Source organism: Nipponia nippon, unplaced genomic scaffold, assembly GCF_047370975.1.
Source record: "Nipponia nippon isolate SJK-2023a ecotype South Korea unplaced genomic scaffold, ASM4737097v1 scaffold_1, whole genome shotgun sequence".
In the NCBI taxonomy this organism is placed as follows: Eukaryota; Metazoa; Chordata; class Aves; order Pelecaniformes; family Threskiornithidae; genus Nipponia; species Nipponia nippon.
The window spans coordinates 144,666,750-144,687,801 of NW_028262290.1; the positions used below are offsets into that span (position 1 = coordinate 144,666,750).

General features: G+C 39.3%; 1 protein-coding gene across 2 annotated transcripts in view; it reads right to left on the reverse strand.

Moving 5' to 3' along the window:
• CUBN (cubilin) overlaps positions 1–21,052 on the reverse strand; it is a 148,811-nt gene that overhangs the window by 46,430 nt on the left and 81,329 nt on the right. For both annotated transcript variants that reach the window (XM_087775875.1, XM_087775882.1), the window contains exons 32-46: positions 19,988–20,144; positions 18,163–18,279; positions 15,795–15,908; positions 14,390–14,518; positions 13,983–14,115; positions 11,588–11,793; positions 10,156–10,337; positions 8,406–8,595; positions 6,943–7,140; positions 6,464–6,610; positions 5,394–5,584; positions 4,920–5,103; positions 3,401–3,575; positions 2,164–2,342; positions 249–458 (exon numbers count right to left, since the gene is read on the reverse strand). In XM_087775875.1, coding sequence (XP_087632001.1) covers positions 249–458; positions 2,164–2,342; positions 3,401–3,575; positions 4,920–5,103; positions 5,394–5,584; positions 6,464–6,610; positions 6,943–7,140; positions 8,406–8,595; positions 10,156–10,337; positions 11,588–11,793; positions 13,983–14,115; positions 14,390–14,518; positions 15,795–15,908; positions 18,163–18,279; positions 19,988–20,144 — 2,512 coding nt within the window. The remainder of the gene's footprint in view (positions 1–248; positions 459–2,163; positions 2,343–3,400; positions 3,576–4,919; positions 5,104–5,393; positions 5,585–6,463; positions 6,611–6,942; positions 7,141–8,405; positions 8,596–10,155; positions 10,338–11,587; positions 11,794–13,982; positions 14,116–14,389; positions 14,519–15,794; positions 15,909–18,162; positions 18,280–19,987; positions 20,145–21,052) is intronic.

Here is a 21,052-nt window from a genome sequence, read left to right on the forward strand (position 1 = left end):
TATATTGAAGGATCACTTTCCAATTTAACCAGACAGGCAGGAGTAAACTAGTAAAATCAAGTTATTGCTGGAAATAGAAGAGGTTTTGTTTGCCTTACTTTGCTTCAGCCAGCAAGGCAGACAGAAGCAAATACTGTACATTGAAAAGGCTCACTTTGTACCCAAAGGGAAATGCTTTCAGGAACCTCTGGTGAGGTTTCATAGTAGTACTAGGGAAGGGAAGACAAACACCGAAATAATTCTCAGACCAGAAGCATTGTATTCTCGGATCTCCACAAAGTCATTTGTGCACTTGGAGGAGTTTTGAATATCTAGGTCTTCCAGTCTGATGGTAAGATAGTGGCCCCTGGGACCCTGCAGAAACCATTCACACAGCAGGTTGTCTTGATAAGGAAGCTCAGGATACCCCGTGCTTTCAATGATGCCAGTTTGTCCGATCACTGTCCCGCCACAGTGAGCTGCAAAAGGAAGAACATTGCTTGGTTGACTGAAGGATCTCAGAGAGATGACCTTTCTCCTAAACAAGACTTAAAGCTAAGGCACAACTGACTTGTTCTCTAACTGTGGTAATAAAATAGGAATTGCCTTCCAGTTAAAAATCTTCCACATTCTCCTTCTAATTCAACTAGCCCTAGTTAGCTTATTTTCGCATACCCCCTTCCATTGCAAGCATCCCTTCCTCTCAGTCATACCTCCTATTACTTTGAATAAACTCACAGATTTCAAGGTCTATATCTAATCTCTACCCGTGTCCATATTTACCACAAAATCTTGGAAAGCTGTATCAGATAATTATAAAGAAATTTAGTTTGCTAAATGTAGATCTAAATTTTGTATGACTGACAGAAGTTGACTGCTGGTTTGGGCCTACAGCTATGGTTCAGACTCTTTTTCTCTTTCCTGTGGTCCCTTCCTGTTTCCATTCCATTCCTTATGATGCCTTGGTAAGGGATCACTGCACAATTTGGGAAACAGCTATTTATTTTTAATTTTCTCTCTCTGAAAGCTCATTTCTCGGTGGTACCTGCAAACATAAGTTCATAATACTAAGGCTTACAGCAAATAATATTCCCAGGTGGAATTTATTGGATTTTACAGTGTATTCTGTGTGTCTGCTAGTTACAATCTCTTCGTGGCAATAACAGTTCTGTTCATACTGTCTGCTCTTCAGAGTGATAAGTGCTTTGTTCCAGGATGACTGGTATACAGCTGAGATACTGTAAATCTGTTATGGATAAATATAAATTGTGGCTTCATCTACTAACAATATTTTCTTGCAAGTTGCTTCAGTTTTCACATTCAGAAATGTGAGAGCACACTCTATTGGATTAAGTGTTTGAGATCTAGCACAATCAGCAAAATTCTGTGTAAAGCAATATAGTCCACTACTTTGCCTTTAAGAAATTAACAGTCCTAGACTTTCTTTATGAGTGACACTAACATAATAGCTGCTGTTCTTTGAAGATTATTAACATTATCAAAACCAAAAAAGTAGCATATTTCTGAATTTGATCAAAGACTATTTTTTATTTAATTTTAAAACTTTGCTAGTGCTTTCTAATCCTGTTTTTGCAGCCTGAGAGCAAATAATTTTAAAGTATTTCTTTTCCCAGCTGACAAATAATGGTTCTTACTGTTAGTTCCTTTTTTCAGTCCATTGTTGTGCTGCCTCTGCTTGTCTAGCAGCATTGTTATTATAGACTGATTTACGTTTACATAGAGAAGCTCCTAATTTGTTCTTCTCCTGCCAACTCTCAGCTGATCTTTGCATTCCCCTTCAGGATCCTGCTCATGAAAGTGACACCAATTTTGCATGCTGAAAATCAAATCACGTTACATGACTTTATCCACATTGACCTTTTTTTCTACTGCCCATTTGATAATTGTCTTTGACAAGAGGTTATCCAGTCTTTTTTTCCACTGCTGCAGATCTATGAGCACTTTCCTATTCCTGTTTCCATAATCTTCACCTCTTGCTAGGTGCAGAACACGCTGATGTTAACCCATATGATGATTCTGATGCCTTAGCTCTAACACTAATTAGAAGAGGCACATATCTGTCAGTCCACCTCACAGGCATGATTTAAGCCCTATTACAAAAGCCTGACACTTGAGGCCAAAATCATCTCTGAAATCAGAGAAATTGATAAATGCAAGCATTACCGATGGAGTATTTAGCATTGAATCCCACGTGCGTGGCACTGCTGTCAGACTTGAACCTCAGGTACATGACAGCTCCTGAGGATCTCTGCAAGCCTGGCATCAAACCTCCACACAGCTTGGCAATGATGGGGGCAGTGGAGTCGGCACCGTTGCGTAGCTCTAGGTAACTAGAAGTGCAGCTAGAAGAGGAGAGAATTTTCTGTTCAATGTATAGCATAATGGTTTGAAATCATTTCTGTATGTGCACAAAGCCATGAAGCTGTAGTGAATTAGATCAGTTTCCATGCAGTGTGACCAAGACAGAATCAACAAGTTCGTAATCAATGATAGTTATGTAATATTTGAATCAAAAGAAGTGCTGGAAACATTGAGAAAGATTAATCCCAAACCCCGTCTATGATCAGATCAGATCTGACAGAAGCAAGTCCTAGGGAAGGGTATGAACAGCACTGATAAAGTAGTTGTGACCATCTTTAATATGAATTTTTTGGCAGCATTCACATTCAGCAGATATTCCCTGCTAAGTCTTATTGATGATTGTTGAATTAAGGAACAGATATAAAACAGATGAAGGGAATAAAATTCAAATCTGGGGGCTTTCTTAGGTGGGCTTAAAAAGACCCAAAATATCTTAACTAACAGCTTTGCCTTCAGAATGGTGCAACATCCTGGGAAGCCAGAGAGAAAGGACACCTTTGGGATTCTCCATCCTGCATTGTTTTTTCTGGACATGGTCTCACAGGTGAGGGTCACCTTTGGTGTATAGTGTACCAGCCTCAAATCAATGAAGTTACATCAGCTGGAAACTAGGCCTTGTTTTGTGCTTCAGACAGGGGATGCAAAACATGTAGACCCATTGCAAATCAGCAGACAGGCAACGGAGGAAGGAGACAAATTGTTGTGGTGGTAATCCATTGGACTTAAAACCACTTGAGAGTCACAATGACTGAAAATCTGAATATGAAAGGACTAGAGGGCACATATTTTACAGAAGGCACCTTTCTACCATGGATACTTCCTCTCTGTCTGTTATATTCATCTCTATGATGCACTGCAAAGTCCTAGGAATGTATACCAGTGACTTGATAGCTTCAGTGGTCTCTCTCAAAAATTTCCTAATAATTTTTGATTGTAAATCTGGAAGTGCACTCTGGGAGGAATTACAGAAAGTAACAGGGAAAGAAGAATCAGAATGGAGTCTCTGAAGAAACACAGGCAAAATAATGTGGATATATACTTTGGTGAAGGTTCAATGTAAAACTGATCTTCAAATTGCAGCTCTACTGCATGTCCATTAGGAGCAGTTATGGTCCAGACACAGTCAGTATGCAGCGGGTAATTGTTTGGATAGTTGGGGGAAGATGTATATCCACTGGGGTTGAAATCATTGATGTAAATATTCCCTCCACAAGCTGGGAAAGAAAAGATCACCAATAAAAAACAACAAGATGTTAAGGAAATGGGTGAGGCATAAAAAATATGAGTCATCACCAAATTCCAACACAGTTTCCTTTCGGTGTCATATAGCTACATCAAAACCAAATGCATTTTACTGCTTACTGTGGAAAAACATTTTAATGCAGTAGAATCCTATGTTCCTGTGCTCCTGCTTACCTAGGCCCTCCTCATTTCCTAATGTTCAGGGCCCTGAATTAAACTGCTGTTAGTTCTTCCTTGGATTGCTTCTAAACCAAGCAGGAAACATATTTCTTGCCTTGTTCCTACCCCAGTTCCCAAGAGCTAGAAAGCCTACAAGTCAGACCCATCAATGCTTCTGTGAATCATTCCCTACTTCTGCTTTCCAAAAATTGAAATGTCTGTTTGAGACAATAATGAATATGTGTGAGGAATGCCAATCAGAGCAAACATGAGGATTTGTTCAGGTCCTTTATCCTACAAAAATGGCTTTATTTTGACCAGAACCTTTCTGTCAAAACCCCCCACTATGCTCTGGCAATACTGGTAAACACAGGGTTTCAGTCAAGTGTTCTAAATTGAAGTGGTAGAAATACTGTTGTATAGCTTCACCCATTCCCTTCATGAATCCCCTACAGTAATGCTAGGAATGATTCTTTGCGGCAGCAAAGTAGGCAGAAAACAAGCACTTACAAATTTGAGTAAACTGACAGGTTGCTGTAGTTGTGTTTAGCTACACTGTTTAACAGGAGGTCTCCCGGTGTCCCAAGTGGCATGTGTCATACATACAGTGGAATAATTGCAAATGCCAAGTCCCTGATTTACCCCTGGAACCTGAGTCTCCATTTTCTTCATTCTTTCAAAAAATGTTAGCTCTGGCAGGGAATGTTATTTTCTCAGCTGAGAGAAAAACTTGTGAGAAATGTTATCACCTTTCTCGACACACCAGTCTAAATCATTCCTGACATAATTTAGCACTTGCACTGGGTACTATATGTTCAAAATAATGTTGTTTCCAGGGTTTTTTTTTCCTTTCCTGTAGGAATTATGAACATCTTTTACCTAACTATAGATGCTACTTCCCTGCCAAGGGTCCGCCATAAGTTTGGGGTTTTTTTGCTTTAGTATCTCCAGGTTCCATGGCCTGGAGCTGCCTCTCTTTAAAAAGGAGAAATTTGAGAGCAGGATTGGAAGTCATGGACTAAAGAAGGAAACAGGACATTTTTGCAGACATCTGATTTTACCGGGGTTGGGGCTTATAACAACAACTTACGTTAAGAGGATAAACTCCAAGTTATATCTATTGAGTTGCAGAACTTACGTTTATTTCCTAGACTTACCTAGACTCTTAGCCTCGTATTTCAGTTTGAATCCTTGACCCTCATTCCTGCTGTCAGAAATGAAGTGGACAAACAGCTGATTGTCTGTGGTGTACATGGTAGAGATGGGGCTGCTTCCACAAAACCGTCCATTCCCTCTTCCAGACACCAAAGGTGGGGCAGCATTATCTAACCCATTCTTCAGCTAGAAGAAGAGAAATTGCTAACGTCACTCAAGCAAACAGCCCTGGAATGTAAACTTTGAGCACACACCATCCCAAGGCTTCCAGCCATGTGGGAAAACAATAACCTAGTGATTAATTAATGCACAGCAATAAATGAGAGAGAGAGAGAGAGAGAGAAATAATCTCTGTGGTATTTCTCTTTGGTATTTCCACCCCCTGACAACCTGGACTGCCTTACTGACACTGAAATCTCTAAGATTCAGTAGCTTTAATAGCTTTGAGGATTTGGTGACCTAGCCAATAACCTCACCTCTACATAATCTCCAAGGCCGCAGGAAGTATCTTCATTCTTAACCTGGAAAGGCTGTTCAAAATGGACAGCAATGATAAATCCAGAGGTTACCACTACATGCCAGGAACAATTCAGATTAGGAGCATAGTCTTGAGGATAGTTGGGGGATGTTATCACGCCCCTGCCTGTGCGCAAATAGCCTCCGCAACCTGAGAAAAAGGAGTTGAAGGAAGAAGAAAACATTAGTGTCAACTATTCACATATTCATTTAGAAAAAATCAGTCTCCTAAAACGAGGATGTGACAGGTAAAAGCAAATGTTGAAGCAAGTGCATGAAGAGTTGAGGAGCATAGAGCAATGCAGCAATGAATGATCTCCCAAATACAAGCTAGTAGATTAAAGACGACACACACCAAACATCTTGACAGTGAGACTCAGTTCTCAGACCTAACAGAAGAGTAAGCAGGCAGCTATGCCAAGGACCTCCCAAGGCATGAGCATATTGTTACACTGTCTGAGTGCATTGCTTCTAGTCGTGGACAAAACCACTGTCACCTACTCAAGCTGCCAGTCAGAAAAACTTCCCCTGGCTGCTCATTGTTATCCTAACACCATCCTTGGTGCCTCAGCCCATTCAGGAATCTGTTATCATCCCTGAGTGCATATGGGAGAAGTGCCACTGGAAATTGCTGACATTCCTGCTGGAACTTACACAGCTTTCTGCATCTGTCTCTCTCTGTTCCGTGTCTATGCTTTGAGTCATTTATTTCCCTCTGTTAGTTGGGCATTCTTTCACCCTTCAGCTGATCTGTTACAGACTTAGGCATACACTTTTCTTATTTCTGAAAAGTGACTGGTCTGGTTGCATCATGCTTTGTTGTATTATATCGCTGGGAAAACAGCAAATTTTACCTTTGCAGAGTCAGACATTTACTAATGCACATCAATGAGACGTGAATAATTGGCCTGTGTGATTAATTAGATAGACTGTGGACAGCTGTTAAGAATGTCAGAGTCTTTTCTTTCCTTACCCCATTGTTAGCAGCAAGGCAGACATTTATCTGGGGGAGAAGAGAAACAAATCTTACTTTTGTGATAAGAGGCATTAAACCCAGCTCCAGTGACACTTGCATCTGACATAAAGCGGATGAACATCGCCTCTCCAGTTGATCTTATTGGCCCAGGAGGTTCTCGTCCACACAGGGTAGCCAGTACTGGAGAAAGACTAGTGTCTCCTGAGATCAAAAGAAGAAATGTTAGGGTTAAAATCAAATCAGTTCATATCTGCCTGTTGGTTGCTGTGGCTCACACTTTCAGGAAGGTGCTTTTCAAGATCTTTAACCCCTTACAGAATGAGAAATATTTTTATAGACCACCAAATATTTTGCTAGACTGCTAGTTTTATTTTAACTAGTAGAATGTCTCAGCATAGAGGAAGAATACTGATTTAGAGCATGTTCCCATTGCTATCAAGGTTGCTTAAGCTTAATGGACATGAGAATTCCAGGTACTGGGACCTTGGGTATCTATTGCATGCTGTCAGGGTAGGGCAAGATTGGGTTCTCACCGTCTTGGATAATAAGTTTGTCATAGTTGCATGAGCTGTGAGATTCTATGTCTAGGGCCAGGACACTGAACTCCACAGTGGATCCAGGAGCTCTGATGAGCCACACGCAGTCAGCAAAATTTCTGTAATTCATGGGCCAGCCCGGTGAGAAGAGGAATGAAGGTGTTTCTTCAGTTGTTACAGTCCCTCCACATGCACCTGTCACATACAAGAAGACAAAAATGAAAGCATCCTCTTTTTAAACTGAACACTCCCCTTGTATAATTTAAGATGATGGCCCTATAATTAAGTACAATGGGAGCACAATGATGGTGTGTGTAGTCACAGGAATGCATTTCTTCACACATTGCTTCAGTTTGGACTGGGAATACAAAACCTGGAAATCTTGACCTATAAGGATATCATAGAATGTGCTGATTTGGAAGGGACCCAGAAGATCATTGAGTCCAACTCCTGTCCCTGCATAGGACAACCCCAAAATTCACACCATATGTCTGAGGGCATTGTCCAAATGCTTCTTAAAAATTGTCAGGCTTGGAGCCGTGACTACCTCCCAGGGGAGCTTGTTCCAACGCTCCGCCACCCTTTGGGTGAAAGGATGTTCCTGTGCTACCTGGTGCAGCAGTGATGTGACCTATTTTACCATGAGGAATATCTAGCAAAATACCTAAGAGCATCTACCACAGTTTAACACAGGTTGCACATCAGAAAGGAATGGTGCATGCTTAACCAATAATACATAAACAATTTAGACTCTCTTGAAATTGAAGTACTTTTCTTTCTTCACTCCTAATGTCTCTGCTATAAGTTTAGATCAAGATGGAGTCCTTGCTGGGATATCTTGTAGCTCAGTGCTCTCCCAGCACATAAACACATTACACACTGCTACTATCCTGCAGAGCCCCAGGGATCCTTAGTCCCTCTGTCCCCAGAAATCTGCCTTCAGATTTAGAAAGAAGACATTGCAGTATGTCCTAGTTAGTCTTAACTTTCTCTTGTTGAACTTGCTCAGACAAAATCAGTGGTACAAGAAGTATATTCCAGGAGCTATTTGTCAGAGGTACATGATCATACTGAGCGTATTCCCTTTATTTATGGATATGAGATGCATATAGTGAAAGGTTTCATATCACAATGGCCAGTGATTTAAGAATGGTATTCCAAGAGGGATACTTTTTCATGAAAGCATATAAAATGTTTAGCTTTCATGAAATACCTGTGTAATGAAAAATGACTCATCAATATGCTTATTTTTAAAACACTGTAAAACAGTATATCTGAGAATGCCTAGAAATTGTTTAAAAAAGCTATTAAAATGCTTAATTAAAATGTCAATGAAAGCTTTCCCTCCATTAATAGCCAGGGTTTTCTCTTGTGGTGAAGTTGGCTTGGAGTTTTTTAAGTAAAACTCAGTATATCCCTGGCTATATCACTTTTAACCGTGCAACCCACTGAAAACCCACCTCTAGCAATGGTGTGTGTAACAGCAGAAGCATCCACTGCATACCACTCCAAAAGAAAGCCTTTACCAGTGACAGATGAATCTGACTGAAACTGGATTGTCATTGAACTGCCAGAGGATGCAAAAGAAGCAGGGTCTGCACCACAGTATGTTGCAATAGGACGAGAATGAATGGTGGGCCCATCATAAACCTGCAGAGAGAAGAACGGTGCTATTCCTCACACAGGCAGATTTTCATCCGTCCTATAATGAGCAAGTTTCCAAGTAGAAAATTACCCTCTTTAAATGAGTGAGGGATCTTTCAGCAAATCCCAGTTAGAGAAAAACCTCTTTTACAAAAAAGGGAATAAAATCTCCCTTTCCAGTATATACTGTTAATCGTGAATCTTTGACAGAAGAAGGATCTGAATGGAAGCCATCAAATTCAGCTCATTCCCCATCACAGGGCTGCTCTTCAGGGACATGGAGTGGCCTCCCATATTAAAAAAGTCCACTGGTACAATCTTGTCCCTTGCTGAGGAAAAAAACAACACGATCTGCAGGAAAAAAAGGCATTGTTTTTCTTTTTTTCCCCTTTTTTCCACTGAGGAACACATATATTTTAAATTCTATCAAATAAATATGCAATGCTGGTTTTTTCATTTTATGTATTCATAAGCCAAAATCTTGGCTGCTTAAAAGATTCTTCTCTTTTGCCACCTTTCAAACCTATTTGTTTTCTTGTCCTCTTCGCCACAGTAAAAAAATGTCCAGTAGAGAAAGCTAGGAAATATTAAAGAAACATTAACATTACATTGAAGATCTGATCCTTGAGTCAAGTTAAAGGTCAGGCTGATTCACACCCACTGAATGTCTAGCTGATTTAAGAAACTTGTTTTGCTTTCAGAGGGACAGACAAAGAAAGGCAGGCTGAGTTAGAAGAAAGAAGATGCTGTTAAAAACTGACTTGAGATTAAGGAAGAAGTTATATTTCCTTTTTGAAATAATATTAAATTTGGATATCAGTGAATTAATAATGAATTGAATATACTGAATATATTGAACTAGTATTAACTTTCTTTTTCCCCAAAGATGAAAGAAAAGGATAATTATTGAATAAGTTGGTTAAAAAAAAAAACAACAAAAAAAACAACAGACAAGAAGAGATTTACCTTATTTAATTAAGTAGTTATGTTTAGCTAAGTTCGGAAAGAAGTTGTTGCCTCCATTGCTCCATTTTGCTTAGCACCATGTGTGCTGTATTTTTTAGCCTGGTAAAAAGGCTATGCTGCATTACAGGAAGGTAGAGAAAAACAATCAAACAGGAAGAAAGAAGTACCTTCCTACTGCCAACAGCAAATTATTGATCCAGAGAGCAAACAAGGTGCAAGTAAAGGATTGTTCCTTGTAGGATTTTAAAATAACCTTATTTTTAGAGGCACTGAGGTGTTACTGTCACTGTTGTCCTCAACTGAACCAGCACAGACCAAAGTTCAATCTGGTATCTGATCTGGAATTATTGGATTTGAAAATTCAGGATTGTACTATTGTAGACTTATTTTTAATAAGTTTCAGGCTTACAGCTTGGAAATATCTGTTAGGGAGAGTATGTAACCCTTCCTATAGCTAATAATTATTGAAAAGACAACATAGCAAAGACAATAAGCCACACTAGATCCTTGGAAATTCTTCCCATTCCTCTTGTAGGTTTCTCTAGTCATCATTTTTATCAAAGTTAGTTGAAATAAAATAACTTCTCACAATGAAATCACCTTAAGCTTGTCATAATGGCATCTGTGATGATTTTCGATATCCATCTGCAGGATACGGCCATGGATGACTTGTGAAGCATTAACACTTATCCGCCATTGGTAATTGGAATTGTGAGGGTAACTTCTGGGCCACTGTGGCGAAGCTATTTGCCCTCTGTTTCCCACAATGTCATTTCCATACACTGAAAAACAAGAAAGAGACAACTAATGCCTCTAGAAGCATTGGGGCCTAGCCTGGAATAGAGCTTTCATTTCAGCTCACCTGACTTAATTTACTTAGGACTAGACAGTGCTGTGAGGCATAGACTTGTGTCTCAGACAGTCCTAGGATGCACATCTAATTATTTTCTTGTTGTGAGGGATGCAGTGTGCCCTTATCTGCAGGAAATTACCGATTTTAGCCATGTGGCTCTACATGAAGGAGAGTTGGGAAGATGGTAGATCTAAATTCTCCCCTGACTGCCTACTTCATGTTCATTTCTTCCCAAGAAGCATTAAATAATAAAATTATTTTTTTTAAATACCTTTTTGTGTTCGGTGAAAAATGGTTATGATTTGATTGAGCTCTAACCTATTGATAATTCCTTTTGAAAATTAGTTGTAAAAGTCTCAAAGTAAGGAAAGTTATTAGAAGTTTAGCTTGCATAATCAGAACGGCTGTGGATGTTTAGCTTCAGCATTCTGTTCATGCAGTAAGTTGGACTGATGTTTGCAATGGTCCCTTGCAATTTTGGATGTATAAACTGGCATAATTTCCTTTTCTTCTAATTCTGCTCCCTGGCTGATGGCATCAAGATCCAAACCAGAAGATGGATGTTGTCATACTCAAAAAGCAAAATGGAAAGCTGGGAAAGAAATGCTTTTCTCTTAATTTGTCAATTGCCTAATAAATGGCAACATAAACATTAAATACCATTGCTCACTCTCAGGTATGGTCAGGTATTTTTAACTCTAACAGGCTACTGGCAAACTTGGGATGCTATAGAAGTTTTTAGTATATAGTTCTTATTTGTATCTTCACTGCCCAATACTGCTGAAGGAAGAATCTGAAAACCAGGTGATAAACTGTTAGGAAACAGTCAGTGAAATAGAGAACATTTTATTTTCTCCATGAAGTTTTTCGTTTCTGGAAGGATAATATGCTCAATTTGAAAAAAAAATATTGCCTGTTATGATAATTTTAAAAGATAGAATTTAATGTCTAATTCTTCTGATTATGTTACATACACACAAGTTCATTCTGACATGTTTAGAGCATCCTTTTATATTCAGCAGATATTTTACAAAATATTTTTTAAGTGAATTCACAGCCTTGCTGTGAACCAACAAGCATTTTCTAACAGACTTTACAGGGCCAAATGTTCACTTCTTTGAATCATTTTGGAAGTGTTATGAAAGAATAATGGTTTTCAATTAACTATCATTTACTTACAGTGAGAGAATGTGGCCCTGAAGCCAACATCAGTGCTTGAGTTGTCTGAGACAAATTTGATCCACAGGACATGTCCAACAGTAGATATATAATTTGAAGGCAAAGAGTTTCCACAGAATCGTCGTGCCAGTGTGCCTGCATCGTTCCCTTCACGAATCTCCAGGTAATCTTTGGTGCAGCCGCTACTATATTCCACCTGAAATGCTCTGTTTCAATAGCAATAGAAGGGCATTAGCAGGCATATGGCTGACACACACTTCAGAGTTTGCTCTGCCAGGCCACAAATCCCCCTGTAGCTGGTATCCTACTGTAACAGTTAAGAAGAGGGCAGCAACAAAACCCTCCAGAACCCAAAAGTCATTGCTCATTACCTGGAAGTGCTACTGATACAGGGCTCTCTCCTTTCTGGCCCCTTACTTTATGACAGAGCTTCAGTTTGCAAAGTTATAATTTTTAAAGACTTCTCAAAGCCTTGTAATATTTGTTGGTCCTCCAACATCAACCATGAAACATGGAAAGGCCCTGGTATATAAAACAGATTTTTAATATAAGCCCAGGTCAGACTATTTACTGGATGCACATCTATTGGGTGCAGAGAATACTTTTAGCCTTACAAATCAGTCTGCATCCCCTTCATATGTGTATTTCTTCAGTGCACTCTCTGGTGAGATAACAATTTCCAGAGGCGTAGATTCATTTGTAGTTAACACCTCAGAGCTCAGAAATCCCTTAGCACTTTCTCCAGAATTAGAAAATATTACTGCTTCTCTGGCCTCTCTGAGTTTCATATAGCTGGGTGCACAAAATAATAATAACGGTTGCTATGAAATCTTCTAAACCAATTTTTACCTTAGAAAAGGAATGGGATTTAGTAATCAAATTATAAATTCTAAGTTATTGCACCAAGCTGAATGCTACATATATTCTAAAAATAATTATGTTATTCTAAGAGAAGCGCTTTGATTCAATCCAATATACTTTTCAGAAGCAGGCTATAATAAAGATTCCAGAGAGTGCCTCTTATAACCAATACCCCAAATATTTATGCTTTCCGATTTTCTGGTAACAGTTCCTCCCCTTCAGTCCTGAATATAGCCATATGTGTTGAGTGTACACATGCTGTGAAATGGTTCCAACCACTCATCTGGATATAATTCAGACTAACTTAAAGCTAACCCTCAAATTGCAAGACAGGCATTTCTGTTCAGCCTGAGCTGAAGAAAATGAATGCCTCATGCCAACAAAACTTTATAAACTCCTAATATTAAATTAAATAAGATAAATACTGTTTCTAACCCAATTACTCCATGCTTTCCAGTATTTTCAGCTTGCCTTTCAGCTATGTGTAACTGAAGAAAAAAAAGTTTACATCTACTCAGTGTCACTTTATATAACTGAATGTAGGTTCCACTGATAGTTTCTGCTTCACACTAGATTTCTGTTTTGGTTCTGAAAAGTTGTTATTCATTATTTTGTAGCAAGTATTTTGGAAAATGTTTTCAGGCTGTAGCACTTTTTCTCTGCTTCAGTGAGTAAAGGAGGAATAGAATGTCCTTTTTACTGAGTTAGTGAATCAGTACGTGCCTAACAAATTGCACCTTATGCAGTCAACATGTTACTGGGCAAATTTTCCTTTGTCCTGATTAACTGTAAATGCAGGTTTCAGAATAACTTTTCCTGCTGGTTCTTGATAAGCTTTGCAAAGGGTCAGTGCTCTCTTTCTTGGCAGCAGCCACTGTTCGATGCCAGGAAACGGAGAGGCTCAGAAATCCACATCATGGGTAAAGAACAACCTAACGACCCTAGTAAAGTACTCCACATTGTTCTGTGGATCAAGCATGACTTTCCTGTCAGAAGTCTTCAAAGGAAAGTTACTTTGCTGAAGGGAAAACAAAATCCCTTCAGATACTCTCCTGGCCCCTGTTGTACCTCCACTGCTATAATTGTTGGATAAATTTTGAAGAGTTAATATCAATTTTAACCCTACAATCTGTGGAGTATCTGGGCCCTTTATATTAGTCAGCTATATAACAAATATTACAATGAATCGGAGAGTAAGGAAATAGTAGGAATTTCCTTTGTAAAGAAAAGGCAGAGCAATGCTAAATTTCCTCTTCTTGTTTATGAGTGAGAGAGAACTGGCTTCTTCAGCATCCCATGTTGCTCAAACAATAAACTATCTATTTATATAATGTTGTATATGCCTTAATATAAGCAATGACTAAGACAGAAGAACACTGATTGCAAGCTGCCACTAACCACTGCTGTGTTCTGAGTTACTCTAAAAACATGTTTCAGCTTTATCATCTGGTAATTACATTTCCTAATAAACACAGAGCATCGTTCCTTCAAGTCCGTTAAAGGGCTGAATAATAACCCCTGGCAATGCATTTACGTGAAGGACAGCTGGAGCCGGTTGCCAGGGGAGCTGAGAATTGTCCAGACACACTCGGTGTTGTGTGGATATGGCTCGGGATAGCCAGGGCTGTTGAAAGCTCCTCTGTCCATGTGGAAAGTACCCCCGCAGGCTGCAACAAGAAGGAGACAGCAGAGGCTTGAGAAGGATGACATAAAAAAAAAATACCTTGACAGAGCCAGAGCATTTGCTAATCAAGAAAGCGTTTCTCCTTGTCTCCTTGTTCTTTAGCTTGTTGATATACTTGCTGAGCCCTTGGCCAAAAAGAGGAAGGGCAATAGGGGATTTTAAAAGAGGCAATGTCAGAGAGACAAAGAGATACAGGATCTGTTCTTTTTCTTAAAAGTCAGAGGCATAAGGTAGCAACACCTGTCATATGGACTTACATGATGATGATGCAGCATAGGTGGCATGGAAGCCCCTGGCAGTAATGTTGTTGTTGGAGATGAAGTTCACCACCAAGGCATTACCAAAAGAAGTGATAGGATGTGGTATAGTAGTACCACAGTAACGGCCTGAAAGGGAACAAGCCAGAGAGAAAAAAAAAGGAGTGTTCAGCATGTAATTACTATTGCTAATTTAACATTTGGGGTTAAGGCCTGACAGCAACCAGGAGTAACATTTGTTGCTTAAAATTGCAGTTGTCAATTCAATCTACATAAAAATGAAATACTCCGTTTCATTAGCACAGAACTCAACTCTGGTGGCAACTTTTTTCAACAGAGGAAGGACCTCCTGCACTCCAGACACCCTAGTCACTGGTTATTCTGTCATTGAGCTCCTTTGTGTTCACTCTATCCAGAAATTACAGCCTAATTAAAAAAAAAAAATCCCATGAAATGTATCTGACAGTAGTTTCCATTTCACTCAGTTGGTTTCTGTTGAAAAAAACAAGTGACAAATAACAGACCAGTTCTTCTGTAATGGATTGTAACATGGGGATTAGGAATATGAATCATGATCTAGCAGAAAGGCATCTGACAGCAAAAAGAAAGATAGCAGCTAGTACCCTGGTCATTTTGCCAAGTGAAAGCCAAGGGTAGGAGAGCAAATGAATTCTGCTCTTAGTTACAAACCATTTAAATTGAGTGCAGCCGCACTCCTGACAAAGGAGTATATACAAAAGTAGAGTAAGGGAGAGCATAATCAGGCACAGATATTCTGAATTTCCCAGAAAGGAATCTGAGGCAACCCTGGGGATGTGAGGGGAGTCAGGATCATCCTGTGGCCAGGGCTCTCTCATGGCTTCCTGGCAGTATAGGTACTGAATTCTGCTGCTCCAGGCTGCTCCTGCCACTTGAAGGTGATGGCTCTGGACACAGATGTTGGGAGAAAGCTGCAGAAAATTCAGGAACAAGCAGAAAATCAGGCTTTCCAGGGCTTGAGGAAAATCCATTTTCTGCTCCCGGAAATCTGCAGCTTTCTTCACCTATGTTTAGTGTGGACTGTGCTTATGAGTGTGGTTTACGTTATGTTTTTGTACAGTTAACTGGGAATTCAGTTTAAACTGAATTGCTTGGTTCCCAATATTGTTCCACTGAGGAGGAAGGAAAAGGCAGCTGGAGTCAACTCTAAACTGCAGGTTAGTAGGAATACAGTCAGAGCCTGGAGGACTGTGCCATTCACACTGAAGACTTACCTTCCATTCCCCGTCTCCTCTGGCCAGAGTGGCCAAGGAGCTTCCTTTATCAGAGAAAATCCATGAAGCAGGAGGACACGCACAGAAAACCTTCTCCTGCTTACTTTGGGTGTAGTTCTATATATGAAATAAAGAAAGGAAAGGTACAATACCTTGAAGAGGAGCCTCGTAGTTATTCCCATCCAAAATCTCCACAAAATCTGTTGTACAGTTTTGTCTATTGTTTTCAATATCAAAGTCAGTGAATGAGAGGGTGACGTGGTTGACTGGCAACAGCAAAGAGTAAAAACTTAAAAAGAAGTTTGGTGTTTCACAGAGAAATAATTACATGTAAACAAATGTACCATCTTTTCTCCCCTGAAGTCAATCAGTCCCCATAAAGCATAACATCCGCAGTAGTTTATTCACTGATACGTGGAGTGAATTTGGTGGAAGTGCATTAATCCTTAAGGCAAAGGTTACGGTAAATCTTTTCATATTTCAGTACTTTCTAGTACAATCAACATTAGAAGCATAGGATTTAACACGTACACATGAATCTAAATTTCCCAGTATCCGAACAGCTTCATTATATACTGAAAATGTCAGCAAATAAACCATGGAAAATCTACACACATTCAGAAACAAAATTTATCTCTACACATCTGTGACCTTCTGTCCCTTTGAGATCTATACCATAGATCTGGACAAAATGTGAACTGACGCTGCCCTGCTCCAGCTTAGAAAGAGCTGTTTCTTTCAGCGTTTTGTAATGTTCCACATACATCAATTGGACTGGTTAAAGGTTCATTAACTACCCTCAGCTATATTTGAATGGGATTGGATTTTCCACACCCTTGGACTGCAGGCTATGTCCTGAAAAAGAGGATTTCTGACTCAGGGTATTTTTGACCCTCGTATTGCTCTTGCTTGTCTGATATGTGCAAAGGTGAAGTCACAACTGGGAGAGGCTGTCCTCAGCACCAGTCTGTGAGAGTAGTTATTCCTGGCCTTAGAGCTCCTATGCAGTTCAAGTGGGTCAGAAAGAGTCTCACGATTTAGATGATAACTAAGTTTTCTCCCGCATTGACCAAGCCTGAATTTGACATAAATATTTTGCTTCTCACTGGGCTACAATTAATTAGCTAGAATAAGCTGAAATGACAGACAGGACCCAGGCGCTGCATTCAGCAGGGTGCCACTGACTGGCATTCAGCTGCACAGTCTGCGTGTTCCACACTCTTTTGTGTCCCGTCTGGTCAATCAATTACCCCTATCAATGCAGGTCCTCAGGATACAAAGCAAAAAGGAAAAATACAGTGGGTGGCAAGAGCGGGAGACTTGTTGGCCTTCTCCATAAGAGCAGAGCAGGAACTCTGCTGTGGTTTGCCATCGGCTAAATCTGTTGTGTATGGCTAAGCCCTGCAATGCTGTGGGACTGGCGTAATGAAGCCAAGTGTACCCGTAAGGTGTGGTATGTGGTGGTCCCGGCGGAAAGTGGAGGAAGTCACTACATACACAGGCTACTTCTTATACAGCGTTCTTCTGGTCTCTCATACTGATGTAATTCAGGAGACAACAGTTATGTATGAGTTTTCAACCTGGATCCAGGAAAAGATTGTCTTTAAAAATAAATGCTGCGTAGGTCAGGAACAACTTTGATGATGTCTTTTTTATGCATTTGTATAAGAACCTATGCTAAAAAAAAGTATTGCTTATCTCCTGATTTTTGTTTTGGTGTTTTCTTTGGCAAATTGATTTTCATTTTAGAACTTAGCAAAATAAACTTATAAACGTTGTTGGAACCTTCTATGATGAACAACTGAAGTTCAGTAGTTGCCATTAAAAATAAACATTTATTTTAAATTATGTTACCAGGATAATATTACTCAATTGTAAATATTTTTTAAGAATTTTACACAATGTAAAGGTAATACTGGGTATCAAAGGTAATATCGGTATCTGGTGGAAAATATTTGGTGTTTTATGATCACTTATAAATCTGTCTAAAATTATACAGGAACATTTGAGAGCGTATCTGTGTAACATAAGACCACTTTATTTATTTATTTTCATTTGTATTTGAAATTGAAATTCCTCTGTACCTTTTCTCATTATTTAATTAAAATTTCTCTTTTTTTTTATGTTAACAGCATAGATTTGATCTACACAACTCTAGCTTGAAAAATCCAGACCAAAATAAGGTCGGCTAAAGACAAGTGCTTTAATTATATATAAGCTCTTAGATTTTCTGATGGATGAATCCAACTTCACATAGTATTCAACACCTCATTTATAATTGCAACACTTGGGTCACAGTAAATCAGCTAAGATGACAAAGTTGTAAACTGTTTTCCTCACTATGCACTAAATCTTTTACAGTGAAATCTGACTTAGGACAGATTAGGAGAGGCACACTTTCCAACTACCAGGATGCAGAACTTCCTAGAGAAATAAGGGAGGAATTTTGTATTGTTATTACAGAAAAGAAGATGAGGATGTTAGTCATCCCAGCTAACTACAAAAGATGTTTTTACTTACATGGTTCCTGAGCCTGAATAATCCAGCTGCAGTTCTGATTGTTTGGGTATTTGGCAGGATACAGCGGAGAGGAAATTGCTGCCCCAACTGAATCTGACTCTATGAAACTTCCGCATGCTTTAGAATGAAACACATACACACACACATACACACATAGACATTTATATATACAAAACACATATCTTAGATTCTGTAGTGAAAATGAATGCATAAAACGTAACATGCTACATCAGTGTGAAATGAGGATAAAATTCACAACAGTAACTTATCAGAAAAAGAGACTTGTTAAGGACTAGATCCAAGCACCAGGTGCACTTTCTTGACCTGGATCCACAGGCCATGCTACACCAGGCTGACCATCTGAGAGAAGCCAGAGTGACTTGGGAACAGACCTCATCTTTATCAGCTCCTCATAGCCCAGAAGAGCAATCTTGGGGCCAAAATAAGTTGGTTTCAGGGTAGTGCAATCATACACCCATTTCTCTGATCATTTGCCTGTGCTGGCAACTAGGAAGGAAAAAATCGTAAGAAACTCTCCAGAACCTTCCAATGCCGAAGGATGGCATTGCATTGCATTGCATTGGCGCGATCCTCCTGTGAGCTGTGTCAACAAAACTGCAATTGTGTGAAACGTTGCACATGTGCAAGAGCTTGGCTGACTGCATAACTTTGGCTAACAGTGCTGAGTGCCGCCATGCCTCATTTCTAAGCATACTGACTCATCATAAAACCCCCAGATGTGAGTTGAACACACAGCTGCTTTAAACAGCAGGGTGGGGAGTTAGGGACCAAAGACTGAGATTCATTTATCGTGCTGTGCTGCCTAAAACATCCAGCAGGAGATGGGACTTACAGGGTTTTCTCAGGAAGAGGGAAGCTGGGTTGCCTACATCCTAGGTAGGGAGCACTTGCTCACCAGGCATGTTTTGTGCAGGGCCTAATCCAGTAAATGTGCTCTGAGAATGTTTAACAAATTAGGCTGTCATAGCTTTTAGTCAGAAATGTCTAATTAGGTATCTAACTAGTACCTCAATAACTGGGGTTCCTGAAATTTTTGCTGATGCAAATTCCTCCTTTTCTTTATAATTTTTCATTACATTTTCAAAGACAAAAAAAATTCTGGGGAAAGTGCTAATTTATAGTGAAAAGAATCCTAAGAAGAAAATGAGAGAAAGGGATTTTCTCTGCAAAAACTAAATGGCTATATCTTGGGGAAAGAATGTTTCCAAATTTATTGTGAAAAAATGAAAGAAAATCACCAATTGTCAAATAGTACGTAATTTCATGAAAAATTCTGCCCAGTTGGTGTCATTTTTCATTAAAAAGGAAACCATGTAAAACACCAATTACTCCTCCACAAATTGGATAGTTGATGTTTGGCAGGGTTTGCAGGCCCGAATCCATGGACTTCATCAACAGCACCACACAGAATTCTTTTATAGCTTTTCAGATTCATGTGCATGGATAGACATATAAAATGTTATTTTGTCATTAGGTCTGTGGAAACTGCCAGTTGCACATTTTTCTCAGGACAGTTACGGGTAGCTAACCCTCTAGGAAAGAGGAATAAGAGGCAGCTGATGAGTGCTAGATACCTTGCTATAAAAGATATAATTTTTCCCCTATCAAAGAATCTAAGATAATCCTTAGATTTTAAATTCTTTAATTTATACTTTGGAAAAATTCAGTCCTGTTAAAGATACACACTGGTATGCTGTGTGTATAGAAACAACACTTCCTGTTATCAGCTGTGCTAAAAGATTGTGTCTAATACAAACAAACTGGTGATTAGATAAATATGCATTAATGTAAATGATGAAATTACCTTCAGTAAAGCGAGCACTGAAGCCCCTGTGCTGGATGGTTGTATCAGAGCGCAGTCGGATGTACATCAGATTCTTGGAGGATGTGATAGGAGGAGGATGCTGTGTTCCACAGAGTTTTCTAAGAAGTGGTGCTTCACTGCTAGGACCATCAAATACCTGTCATGAAAAGATCAAATGCATTATTTGTTTCAATAGGAGTATTGAGAAGACTTTTATTTCATTCCCTGTCTTATGTTTCATACATTTTGATCCTGATATAGCCCTGCTATGGGCAGTGCAAACAAACTGTGCATTGCTTATCTTAATTCTGTGGTCATTTCCAAAAAATGCATGTATTTCAGGCTGAAGCTACTGTAGCCTTTATAACAAAAATGCTGCAAGTAACCATCTTCCTCTGTGTGTATCTGGTATGGAAGCAACTCTCCTTTAAGAATCCAGATATCCCCACGCATTTATTGTTTTCTGTTAATGGCTAACATGATTTCCCTTGTAGCTTTTATTCAGTTAAGCCCTACATCTTGCCTCAGTAAAGACTTCTAAATTGGCCCTAGCATGCAACTAGTGCACCAGTGAGAGCTATGACAGTGTATAAAAAGAGAAGACACGAGGATTATGGTTTTTAGATGCATGTACCCAGTATCAAGGATCAGAGTCCATATATCTATGCTTTATAATAGCTTTAGGGTGCTGAATTACACACATATACATGAAGTGTTATTTAAGCAGAAGGTAAAGAAAAGTAAAAAAAAAAAAAAAAGGGAGGAAGAAAGTAAAGATGGGTTTACAAAACTTCACTTTTAATTTTACCACAAATGCCTTTCTTCTCTTTTTTTTTCTCCTTACAGCTGATAAATTTGTTTCCTTCCTCTCTGTTTCACAACCAGGAAGAGAAGGATAGTGAAGTTAAAACCAATGAGTTTCTACCTTAAGTGGCATCAAAATTATAACAAGGGAAACCACAGAGAAGGAAAAATGGCCACAGTCTCAGAGTCTCCCACTAATCTTTCCTAGCACTCCAGCAGACATGGTTTGTTGCTGCTGTGTTTGGAGCCATGGGCCAGTCT